Below are 12441 nucleotides of genomic sequence, written 5' to 3'. Positions count from 1 at the left end.
TTAATAATAATCTTTCCTTAATTATTTTTTCCCTTTAATTAAATAATCCTTATCTCAACCTGTGAGTTGTTCTTTCCTTTACTTCTTCCCCTCCTCTTCTAAGGAGGGGGAGTGAGAGAGCGGTTGTGGTGTTCAGCTGCCTAGCATGGTAAAACCACCACAGGCTGCTGTCCCGTCACTGGGCACCATTGGAAAGAGCCTGGCTCCACATTCTTTGCACCCTCCAGTCGAGTATTTATATACATGGATTAAAATGTCCCCTGAGCCTTCTCTTCTCTGGACTTAGAAGTCCCATCTCTCTCAGCCTTTCCTCCTAGGAGAGGTTCTCCAGTCTATTAATGATTTCTGTGGGTCTCTGTTGGATGTTCTCCAATATGTCCATGTCTCTCTTGTACTGAGGAGCCCAGAACTGGACTCAATATGCTAGGCATGGCCTCATCAGTGCTGAATAGAGGGGAAGGATCACCTCCCTTAACCTGCTGTTGGCCCATGTTTAACTCGGTGTCCACCAGGACCACCCTCAGGTATTCTTACATCTCTGTTCTTATTACATATGGACAATTTTTATTTCACTGCATTTAAAGAATGAAATCTTGATTCTTTGGAATAGTAATTGAAGAAGCTGGTGATTTATTAGTAATAGTTATCTGCTGTTAAGACTTTAACTGTTCATGTATGCCCAATAGTTTTGCTTGGTGTGGGGGGATAAAACACAAGATTTTGATTCTTTTTCTTTCAGAATGAGAGGCTTCAGGCGTTGTTAGCGGATAATGAAAAGATGAATTTAGCGGATATGGAACTTATTCCACTTCCTCTGGAGCCTCAGGTGAAAATTAAAGGGATAATCCCTGAAAAAGCCACACTCTTCAAGGTAAATAATGTCTGAATAGCTGAAATATAAACAAATCTAATGAGCACCAAGCTTAGAAACACCAGTTGAAAGATTGAAAGAGGCTGATGTAGTCAAGGAGAAATCTAATTGTAATGTGCTCTTAAAGTGATTCATTGCTTTTTTCTAAAGCTGATTTCAAATTAGTGTGCTAAATTCACAGCAGCTTTTATAAGACTGATATACTTTATTAAATAACTATAATCTACTTTGAAAAAGGCGAAATGTTATGCGCAAATCTTCTTAAGAGTAAGTGGTTCACAAGCCAGAGACATTGTCTCCAAGGTAGCTGAATGCTTCCTGGTTCAGAACTTCTCTGAACCTTAGTCTGTGTCCAGAGGGATCATCACTTATGTTCAAAATCTTACATGTAGCGTACCTGTTTTGATTTTTAATCTACATTTTAACATTATTGTACTGCAAAATGAAACTTAGTTTATTAGGGAGTGGGAAGAAATAAGGTGGTCCATTTCATTATGTTGCAGTGGACTGCCAAGTAGATGATGTATCCCAAGTGTAAATAACTCCTTAAATTGAACCAGATCAGTTGCTTGTGATTACATAGCCATTCCTTAACATAGTTATTGGACAGTCAGTATGCTGTTAAAATGTTCTTTTGCTTCATATGCTACTTGGAGTGTAAGTAGCCCATGTTCATCATAAGTTTAATTTCAAGTAATCTAGTTGACTATTATCCAGTTTTAAGATGACCAAAATGTGTTTTACCGGTCAGGTCTCTAACCAGGAGGCATTCTCTGCTAGTTTTAAAGAAAAGAGGGGGGAAAAAAGTTCAAGCTTTTGTTGCAACAAATGTGATTTCTAGTAAGTTGTAAATGTATGCCTTCTAGTTTCATGGGAATCACTTGTGAAATCCAGTAACTTCTGTTTACTTAAAATAAGAGTTGAACATTTTTGATAGTTTTCTGCCACCTTTGGTTCCCCACCTTTGGCTTGTTTCTTTATATACCTATTACTTATGTAGAAGAGGACCCATCTTCCATTCTATGCTCTTAAAACTTCTTTTGAAGTCGGAGATGGTTTTGATTGTCCTGATTCTGAATGCTTACTCATTTCCACTTAATCTATAATCCTGTGCTACGGGATAATAGTCAGAGGTGAATGACTAATTTTTGGTGCTCTTGGTTATCACGTGGCAGCTTTTGTAGGACTATTCAAAGAATCATTTTTCTTTTATTTATGGAACTTTTTTTTTGAAACACCTACTGCATGTGAAAATATTAAACCATATTCTTGATTTTTTAATTGTTTTTGCTTTGAGGGAAGTGACTTGGTCAGTTGCAATAGATGAAATTCATGTAGGTAATTGATCCCTTTCAATCCATTTTGTTCAGAGAGAGCAAACAAATTGTTCTTCACAAACAGCAAAGTAAAAAGGCATTTTTTTCTTTTACTAAATAGATTAAGAAAGTAATTAATTAGAATGACTTGCCCCTAGCATTTCTTCAATGTTTATCCTGTAATTGTCTCTTTTTGATCTGGTCAGTTACAATTTGTTTTGTTGTGACCTTTTGCACAGCATTTTTACATCAGTTGGAATTGTACGCATGCAAACAAAATTTGAATCCTTCTGTCCTTTCCTCTTCAGTTGCATGAGGGATGGGGTGGCATGCGGGGGAAGAATGTATCCTTTGTATTTCTTGTTTGTTTTTTCTTCTCTAAACAGTGGAGAACCTGAGTGTTTTTTTTTTAAACATACGTAGATCACAGTTCTGGTAACTGGAAATGATATGGTCTGAGACCTAGACAGTAGGTAACTGCTTTTAGAAATATTTTAGAATTGCTTCTTTACTGCCAAATTTGAGGAACATTAAGAGACTTCTGGTTCTTGCTGTTATGCTATTTGTAACCGATGAGATTATCCTAAGCTTTTTCCTAACTGAAATTTATATCAGTATCATATGATCTTATTCATGTTTAGTTCACGTATAGTTAATAATGCGGTAAATAAGGATTTGTATCTTAGGAATCCACTGTAGAAAGATATTAATGTGAACATTGCTGTAAACGAGCTTAGTGGAATAAATTTCCTTTTTCAGAGTGCCTTAATGCCTGCTCAGTTATTCTTCAAGACAGAAGATGGAGGTAAATATCCTGTAATATTTAAGCATGGTGATGACTTACGTCAAGATCAACTTATTCTTCAGATTATTTCACTCATGGATAAGGTGAGAATTACTTACCCATGTTGTTGGTCTAAGTTCTTGATTCTCCTGGTCAAGAGGAAGACTGGTAGAAACCGTTCATGTGGCTAACATGGCTATTGATGTTGCTAATACATTCCAGGGTTTTCAGACCTCACTTGGCTTTTTTCTTTATAGACAGACATAGATTCTGTATAGATCCAAAAAAAAAAAAAAAAAGTTTGGCAAACTGGCTTTTGCACATCACTGAGTTCAATGAAGAACTGCATAGATCAGTGTCTCCTGTTTTTTTTTTTAAATTAGCTGGTTTCTTTTTTACTTTTCTTTTTTTCCTTCTCCCCACTCCCAGCTCTTAAGAAAAGAGAATCTGGATTTGAAGCTGACACCCTATAAAGTGCTGGCAACTAGTACAAAACATGGTATGAAGACTTTTATTTTCTAAAAGTACAGTATTGGGAAGAATTTTCACCCTCAGTTCTTAGACTGCTGTGACATAGTATTTTCATGAAAGATGATTTGCTTAAGACAGCATTCTAAAGAAGAGCTTGTGTAAGAAAATCCTGTCCCACTATAAGTTGTGGAAGTAAACAAGTTGAGTGGCTGTGGTATTCCACAGGTGACTCAAATATCTTCATAAAAGAAACCTGTTATTAACTTCTGAAATGCGTGACAGTCATTTAGACTATTTACAGCATTATCTTTGGTGCAAGCTTGCTGTGTGATCTTGGGCAAATCATGTGAACACTCTTATTGACCTTTGCTTGAAGATAGGGGGGGAAAAAAGACCAAAACAAAATGAAACTTAACTATACTTTTAGATGCATTGTGGATAAACATTTAGAAAATGACTGGTTTATTTCCTTTTTCATGAAAATTTGGACAACTTGCAGTTACAACTGGTTGTTAAAGAACTACTGAATTTTGGGGAAAAATTGGGGAAAATTTTTTTACTATAGAGAAGCAGTTGAATGAAAGCACGTGTTAGTGGTGCCGTTTAATAAAAATGCTTTGTGGAGTAGCTTCAAACTTGTATGCACTGGAGATTTTTTGGTTTGTGTCACAGGTTTCATGCAGTTTATTCAGTCAGTGCCAGTTGCAGAAGTTCTTGCTACTGAGGAAAGTATACAGGTATGTGATGTGGGGTTCTTTAAGTTTTCTACTGATAACACAGTATGAATTGAAGCCTTAAATCTCACGCATCAGTCTTTACAGTCTCTCAACTGATCTTTACCTACTGTTTAGAAGACAGATTCGAACTTGAAACACATCAGATTTTTTGCTTTAGAAAACACTTAAATCACCCCATGAGTGTCTTATGACCTAACAGTAATAACATTGAAATAAAGTGTAGCTCAGTTATGATATTGAGGTTCTGGCTTTCCCCTGGGCAACTTAGGATAAGAGGAAATTCTTGCCTGGGAGAAGAGACTGACCCCACCCTGCCTACAGACTCCTTTGAGGTAGTTGTAGAGTGTGGTAAGGTCTCCCCTGAGTCTCCTCTTCTCCAGGCTAAACAGCCCCAGCTCCCTCAGCCACTCCTCGTAAGCCTTGTTCTCTAGACCCCTCACCAGCTTCATTGCCCTTTTTTGGACATGCTCCAGCACCTCAACGTCCTTCTTGTAGTGAGGGGCCCAAAACTAAACACACTTCTCAAGGTGCAGCCTCACCATCACTAAGTACAGAGGGACAATCACATCCCTGGTCCTGCTGGCCACTCTATTTCAGATACAAACCAGGATGCTGTTTGTTTCTTGGCCACCTGAGCACGCTGCAGGGTCGTGTTCAGCCAGCTATCAACCCATACCTCCAGGTCCCTTTCCATCAGGCAGCTTTCCAGCCACTCTTCCGCCATTGTGTAATGTTGCAGGGGGTTGTTGTGCCCCAGGTGGAGGACCCGGCACTTGGCCTTCTTGAACTTCATACAGTTGGCCTCAGCCCGCTGGTGCAGCCCATCCAGATCCTCCTGCAGAGCCTTCCTACCCTTGAGCAGATCAACACTTGTGCCTAACTTGGTGTTGTCTGCAAACTTACTGAGGGTGCACTCGATCCCCTCATCCAGATCATCGATAAAGATATGGTAGAACTGGCCCCAGTACTGAGTCCTAGGGCACACCGCTAGTGACTGGCTGCTAACTGGATGTACCTCCATTCATCCCAACTCTTCAGGCCTGGCTACCCAGACAGTTTTTTTACCTAGCGAAGCATACACCCATACAAGCCATGAACAGTCAGTTTCTCCAGGAGAATGCTGTGGGAAATGGTATCAAAAGCCTCGCTGAAGTCAAGGTAGACCACATCCACAGCCTTTCCCTTGTCCACTAAGCACGTCACTTTGTCATGGAAGGAGATCAGATTCATCAAGCAGGACTGGCCTTTCATCAGCCCATGCTGACTGGGCCTGATCGCCTGGTTGTCCTGTGTGTGCTGTGTGATGGCACTCAAGATGATCTGCTCCATGAGCTTCCCTGGCACCAAAGTCAGACTGACAGGGCTGTAGTTAGTTCCCTGGGTCTTCCTTCTGGCCTTTTTTGTAGACGGGTGTCACATCTGCTAGCTGCCACTAGGCTTGATACCTTGTCAAAGCAAATGTCTTAATGCTTCCTGGTTTAAACAACTAAATAGCTCATCTATGTAACTTCTGAAATCTGTTTCCATATGTGGTTGATGTATACTTTGTGTGATTTGATTTGGAGCAAGCTTTCTTTGATTATAATGGAATTGAGTAGGGATATGTAATTGAATAATGACACAAAACTCCTGATAGCTTCAAGCACAGCACCAGTTAGGTTGCAGAGCTTGCTTAGTTGGTCAGGATAAATACAGATAAATAAAACATACCAAGCTTCCATGTAAGATACATAGACACAAATAGTGACAGAGCACTGAAATAGGCTCTCAAGAGAGGCTGTGGAGTCTCCTTGGAGATCTTCAAGAGCTGCCTGGATATGGACCTGAGCACTGTGCTCTGGGTATTCCTGCTACAGCAGGGCAGTTGGACCAGATAACCTCCAGAGGTCTGTTTCAGCATTAACCATTCTGTGACAATACGTTCTGAATGAAAACACAGCATATTTATGTTGCATTTAGTTCATTATGTTACCTTTTTTCACATTTTTATAGCTAATACTGAAGCTTGCATTTGGTCATAATGCAGTAACTGGGAGTCAAAATAAATAGTTATACCCTTCTGTTAACTATATACATTTGAAAACATGGAGATATATTAAAAAAAAAAAAAAAAAAAAAAAAAAAAAAAAAACACTAATCTCTCCAATTGGACAGTGACCAACATAAAGTTGCACAAGTTTCTTCTCACTTTTGTGAAGATTGTGATAAGCTACAATTACACTGAGTCACTATACAGTTTCTGAAGTGTTTTCTTCTCTGTAGTCCTCTGTAATCTTAGAATCCTACTATTTATATTCTATTCCATTATATTTTCATAGAATAATGCATTTAGAAATGAACGTGAAATTGTCATTTTGCAATTATAACATCCTATTCCAACCTAAGGTAGATGCCTCACTGTTGATTGGTGTGCAGACATATGGAGCAATTCTTCCTTCGAGGAACTACTGACCTAAATAGACAAGACAACAAAAAGAAATGTAATCTGAGATTACTTCATAGAGCAATGACAAAATACATTACAGAACCCAGATTTCCTGTGCTGTGAAGGTGCTGTGATGATAAAATAGCTGTGCATTGTAGGCCAAGGAGTAAAAATTAAATAAGCACTGAGTGTGGTGAAAGTTTGTTCTGTTGGTTTTGTAAATGTTTGTTTTGGGCATCACAGGTGTTTTAATGAAAATTGGCAGTATCTGAAAATGAAAAAAAAGTCTTCTGAAGTTTCAAAGCAAGTAATTTAATATGGACTGATAATACAGATCTGCAGGAAAGAAAAAGATGTTTTGATGTTTGAATGTTATTTAATTTACATTAATAATCTTGAGATTTCAGTTTTGTGTTTTTGAGGGTTTGTGTTCCACTCTGCACAGCTTGCCATTTGGATTATCTGAAGTTGTTTTTTAACATACAGTGTCCAAAGTTTTGGAGCACTGGAACTAGAATTTTCTACTACGCTATTAAACAGTTAAAATTTTTGTTCCACATTGCTCTTATGGACTTCATTTTGAAGAATCATAGAGTATCCAAAGGGAAGGGATGCACAAGTGTCATTGAATCCAGCTCCTAACTCTGTACCGGGCAACAGAATCTTTCTACTGTCAGCTTCTTGAACATGTCTTTGAAGTGCTTGCTCCTGTGTAAACAAGGACAATTAAAGCTTTTTTCCATTTATAACAAGGCTGCTTTTCATGCAAAACTTTCTTAAATAGTCAACAGGTACCTTCTTTCAGCACCTCCTTATTTTGTGAGATTCCTTTCAGTGTTTCATTAGGGCAGTTACTTGTTCTGTAGATACATAGAAAGGTCCTCTTCCAGTGCTTGCTTAGCTTTTGTGCCTTTACTTTCGTTTAGTGGAATAATCTTATGTTTAGGCTTGGATATAATTTACACATCTTTTTATCTTGGTCAAGAAAAACAGTGTTTTTAAGTAGTGGGAAGGACTGTTTGGCCTCATCCATGTACCATTTGGTGATTTAGATCTTCCTTTTAAACTCAGTTGTATTGAAGAATATAGAGGCATATCATGTTAAACGTTGTAAGTTAGAATGTGTGTCCCAAGTGTAGTTACTGACCTGAACTTAGTCCTGTATGGTTTTCATAATCTCACATCAACCTGTTCCTGTGGAAGTATTTTTGTATTCATAATTTGTTAAAAGTAAATCTTGAATGCATTGTTAATCTGAGGCTGTTTAAAAGAACTGCATTTCAATTTAAATTTCAGATCTTTTTCTGCTGAATGTAAGAATATGATGATGTAAAGGTAGCAATATAGAAGTAAATTAGATCTCACTGGGTTTGTTGGGGATAATTCTTTGTTTAACAGTTTACACTACTGGGCATTTGTGGTATTGTTTTAAGTCTTTCATTACTAGTTATAGAATCACATTTGAGATCATGTGGAGTAACTAAATATGTTGATGACTTTCCCTCCAGAACTTCTTCAGAAAGCATGCACCTAGTGAGACTGGGCCTCATGGAATAAGTGCAGAGGTGATGGACACGTATGTTAAGAGCTGTGGTAAGTTAAACTCCTACAACTGATAACTTCAGATATGAAGTATAAAGGATGGGATCAGTGAGCTGTTGAGACACTTCAGATTAGATGATAGAAAGTACCTGCATAGTTCCTTACCTACAGTCAGAATACCTGTTGTAGGTCTTAGTAATGTCACCAGTGAGCTCTAATGCTAATTCAGCAGACCAGTCAAGTTCAGTGTCAGCATTAGGGTAGGTTTGAATTGGTCAAGATTCTACTGAGTATCAGATATTTCTCAATTGACTGTAATGGCAATTTGTGTTTGATATTTAGATGGCTGTATGTGTACTTCATGTCTTAATCTGGAGATGAATCCTTCTTGTTGTTACTATTAAATTTTCATTTCTAGTTGTCAGATTCTAATAAGTGAAAAGCTAATCTTTAATTTGTCATGACTGCAACAATGTACCAGTTTAGGTTTCAGCGTGGAATTAGAGGTCATAATTTTTCCTGGTCATTAGCATCAGTGCATAGATTTTTGTGATAAAGGGACATGAGAGCTAGGATTTTCTTTCTATTTAGTGCCTTTTGTGAGCATTGTAAATTTTTTCTGCTTATGTTGCGCTCAAGGAGTCTTCATAGCCCTTGCAAGGGAATGGCATTGTCTAGTGAAAAGAGTGGTTTTGAGTCAGACATGTGATACACTATTTCTTTCCTCAGACCTCTTTCCTTCTCCTTGAAGGAGATTAGAAGTACGCCCTTCTTTCTAGGAAAAAAAATCCTACCTATGTTTCCTCCACGTCATGAGTTGGGATATTCATAATTTGGGGAGATGTAAAGTAATGAATCATCAGTATTTGAAGTAGAAAAGTTCAATTTGTTTTTTTAAAAGTCATCTTTTCCTTGGAGGTTGTGTTCAACTTCCTACTCCATTTGATAAAAAGAAAATGTAGTAGTGTAGTTCTTGTTCAGTAAACTGATGCTGATGTTGAAACATTGCATTTGCAGTCCATTAAATTAAAAAGCTTTTTCCTATCAAAGAAGTCATTCAGTTGTTGCTGTACCGTATCTTCTACTTTTCTATTGTTTCTGACAGTGCCATCCTTAAAACTTATTTAAACCTTTCTGGTTAGTGGGTGAAAGAAATATAACAATTTGCATTAGTTGTAACTTACCACTTTCTGCCTTACTGCTTAGCTTGTAAGTACTGCTGACATACCCATTCAAATTCACATCAATGTCTAACGCTTGTTCGTGGGTTTTGTAAGTATCTAGAGTTCAAAATGTGTACATTTATTTTGCTCAAAATACCTCATCTTACTTTGAAGTATCTTAATCCTAATATTGAATGGAAGTGTTTTTTGTATACCTGTTAGGTGTATAATAGGGTAGTAAAAGCTGAATCTAGGCAGTACTGAATATATTTCAGAGTTTTTATTTCTTACTTTGTGTACTTCATACTGCTGATAATCTTGATTATTCATTCCCACCTTCCCAGCCTCTGTGGCATACTTACTACTTGTGAACAAGAATTAAGATAACATTATATGCTGTTATTAATTGTGTAGAACTTGTTGCTCTCCAGGAAAGGTACTTGTATTGATGTTTACATTTTACTTGTTACAGCTGGTTATTGTGTAATTACTTACATCCTTGGAGTTGGAGACAGACATCTGGATAATCTTTTGCTAACAAAAACAGGTAATTCTTTTTAGCAGTATAATTTTATAACAGCAGTTGTTTAATTTCAAGTGTGTTGGTAACGTTCAAATGTGTTGGCTCCATTTTGCTTGCAGATACAGCCCATTGAGTACTGTAGAATATTCTTATATTCTAAATGTAAAGGTATATTGACTCATCTGAGGTAATATTTGATTCAGTGAATCAAAGTTTAGATTTAAACTGTTAGTAGTGTGAAGTGGTAGTTGAAGAATAAGAAAGCAAGTAGATAAAGTGCACTGTAATCAAATCGGGCAAGAGATAACAACCAATATGTGGTATTGATGTCAGTGTAACAGCCATTTATGCATCTGTAGGTAATGGAAGTCCTGAATTTACCTAAACTCAGGAATGTTTAAAAGCACTGGATTTTTGTGTAGGTTTCACTTGGCTTATTTTACAGTCTTGTGTTCTACTGTCACACTTCTTACACACATGAAAGCTGGACTTGTAAGTTATTTTTGTTCAACACAATTTTTTTCTTGAGTGATGCTGACCTTTTTTGAAAGTACTGTGGGGTACAGGGTAAAATTTGACTGCCTTTGCTTAAGATCATGAAACCTGTCACTGTCATCTTAAACTTCGGTAAAAATCATTCTTGCTGTTTTTTTTTTCAGAACTTGTTGAAAGCTGAAAAAAAGGATGCTGTAATAAGTATTTGTAAAGTAACTCTAAGTCCAAGTATCCTAATTGTTCTTTATCAAACAGTTTTCTAAATTGTTACACTCCTATTTAGTAGGTATTCTAACATGCTATCAGAAAGCAATTTCAAGATCTATTAAGTGGATGCTGGCTGTATTTTAATAAGTTTATGTACACTGTTCAAAATACAGTAGATATTTAGACAAATATAGTTAGTAGTCCTATGGAATCCGGTATAATCTTGATGACTTCAGTGAGATCCTTGCTAATTCCTGTCTCAGATTGGATTTTCTTTTAACAAAATTGATTCTGTGAGCTTTCCAGGTCTGCATGTTTTTCTAAAAAAAATATAAATATGATGCATCCCAAAACTGGAAATGCCACATAAGACCTGTCAGAGCAAGGCTCACTTCGGCACTTTCTCCTACTTATGTATTTTGTGTTTTTGATGAAACCAAACCACTATACAACAAAAATCCAAGTGTTTCATCAGCCTGATGGTCTAGACTGTTCAGCTCAAGCAGAATTATTTTATATTTTTTCTCCAGCTTTCTGTAAAACGATAGGAACTAGACAGAGTGCTCCACTTACTACAAATTCATGGTTGAAGGCGTGAAAATAGTAAAGGTTGCCATTTAGTCAAATATACTTTGTAGCAAACCCCATGTATCTCAAAAGTTCAAAATAGCAGGTAAGTGTTTTGATTCTCCCTCCCTACCTTGTTTAACTTTTAAATGTTATTTCTGTTGCATTATGTGTATTAAAAATGGACCAGGTAGAATAAATAATCATAGCAAATTCTAAATTAATAACTCAGTTTAAAAAAATAATATATTTTTCTAACTAAAATAATTCAGCAATTCAGGAGGAATTCTGTGCTTATTTGAAGTTGAATTGTGCTTTGTTTTTTTTTAAGTATAAAAAAATGTTTAATTTGAAGTTAAACGTTTCATTTTTTAGAGTGGGGAAGGTTTAAACAAAAACAAAACACAAAACCAGTAAAAACAACAAAAAAATGAAATGCTCAATCTATAAGGAAACTGTTTTCCACGAAAGCGTTAAGCAGCTTAATTGCAAGTGACAATGAAACCATTTAGACAATTAGCATATATTTTCTTACAGTTTTTTGTTTATATAATATACTTGGCATTTAGAAATGTTTGTTTTCCTGAGTAGTGAAGTAAAAATGCTGGATATCTTAGATTGTTTTGCAGGTGGAATTCTAGCTAACTTAGCTTCATTTATCAGCTCATCTTCTAGGATTCCTCTAATTGAACACTGGTAGTATTGAGAAAAAGTCTTGGATGAGTTGTATCACAGATCTCTTCTAGATGAAATACAGCAATTGAACATCAAGCTATTTATGCCTTGGGTTAAAGGGAAATTAAAATATTTTATTTGAAAATAAGTCTGTTTCTAGCTAGATAAAGTCCAGAAACTCTTAGCAAATATTTTGGATACTTTAAAAAAAAATATGTGGCATACTTACTGAAATAAGGCTTGTTGGAGCTGTGCCAGGGGGAACAATGGCAAGGCCGGGGGAGAAGGCAATGGCCCAATTGAAGTGCATCTACACTAATGCGCGCAGCATGGGTAACAAACAAGAGGAGCTGGAAGCTATTGTGCAGCAGGCAGGCTATGACTTGGTTGCCATCACGGAAACGTGATGGGACCACTCTCATGACTGGAATGCTGCAATGGCTGGCTATAGGCTCTTCAGAAGGGACAGGCAGCACAGAAGGGGTGGTGGTGTGGCCCTCTATATTAGGGAGTGTTTTGGTGTTGTGGAACTTGAGGCTGGGAATGATAAGTTTGAGTCCCTGTGGGTTAGGATCAGTGGGAAGGCCAACAAGGCAAGCATCCTGGTGGGGGTCTGTTATAGACTGCCAAACCAGGATGAGGAGACGGATCGCAGTTCTACAGGC

The 12441-nt window shown here is 37.1% G+C and overlaps 1 protein-coding gene across 1 annotated transcript in view; it reads left to right on the top strand.

Moving 5' to 3' along the window:
• The window catches only part of PIK3C3 (phosphatidylinositol 3-kinase catalytic subunit type 3), a 74707-nt gene that overhangs the window by 29581 nt on the left and 32685 nt on the right, over nt 1-12441 (top strand). Inside the window, exons 16-21 of the mRNA XM_040540414.1 lie at nt 740-871; nt 2947-3075; nt 3401-3470; nt 4115-4179; nt 8113-8197; nt 9782-9856. Coding sequence (XP_040396348.1) covers nt 740-871; nt 2947-3075; nt 3401-3470; nt 4115-4179; nt 8113-8197; nt 9782-9856 — 556 coding nt within the window. The remainder of the gene's footprint in view (nt 1-739; nt 872-2946; nt 3076-3400; nt 3471-4114; nt 4180-8112; nt 8198-9781; nt 9857-12441) is intronic.

This window comes from Cygnus olor, chromosome Z (genome assembly GCF_009769625.2).
Source record: "Cygnus olor isolate bCygOlo1 chromosome Z, bCygOlo1.pri.v2, whole genome shotgun sequence".
NCBI classification, from domain to species: Eukaryota; Metazoa; Chordata; class Aves; order Anseriformes; family Anatidae; genus Cygnus; species Cygnus olor.
Note: the sequence above shows the minus strand (reverse complement) of the source record. Positions and strands in the feature narration are given on the sequence as shown.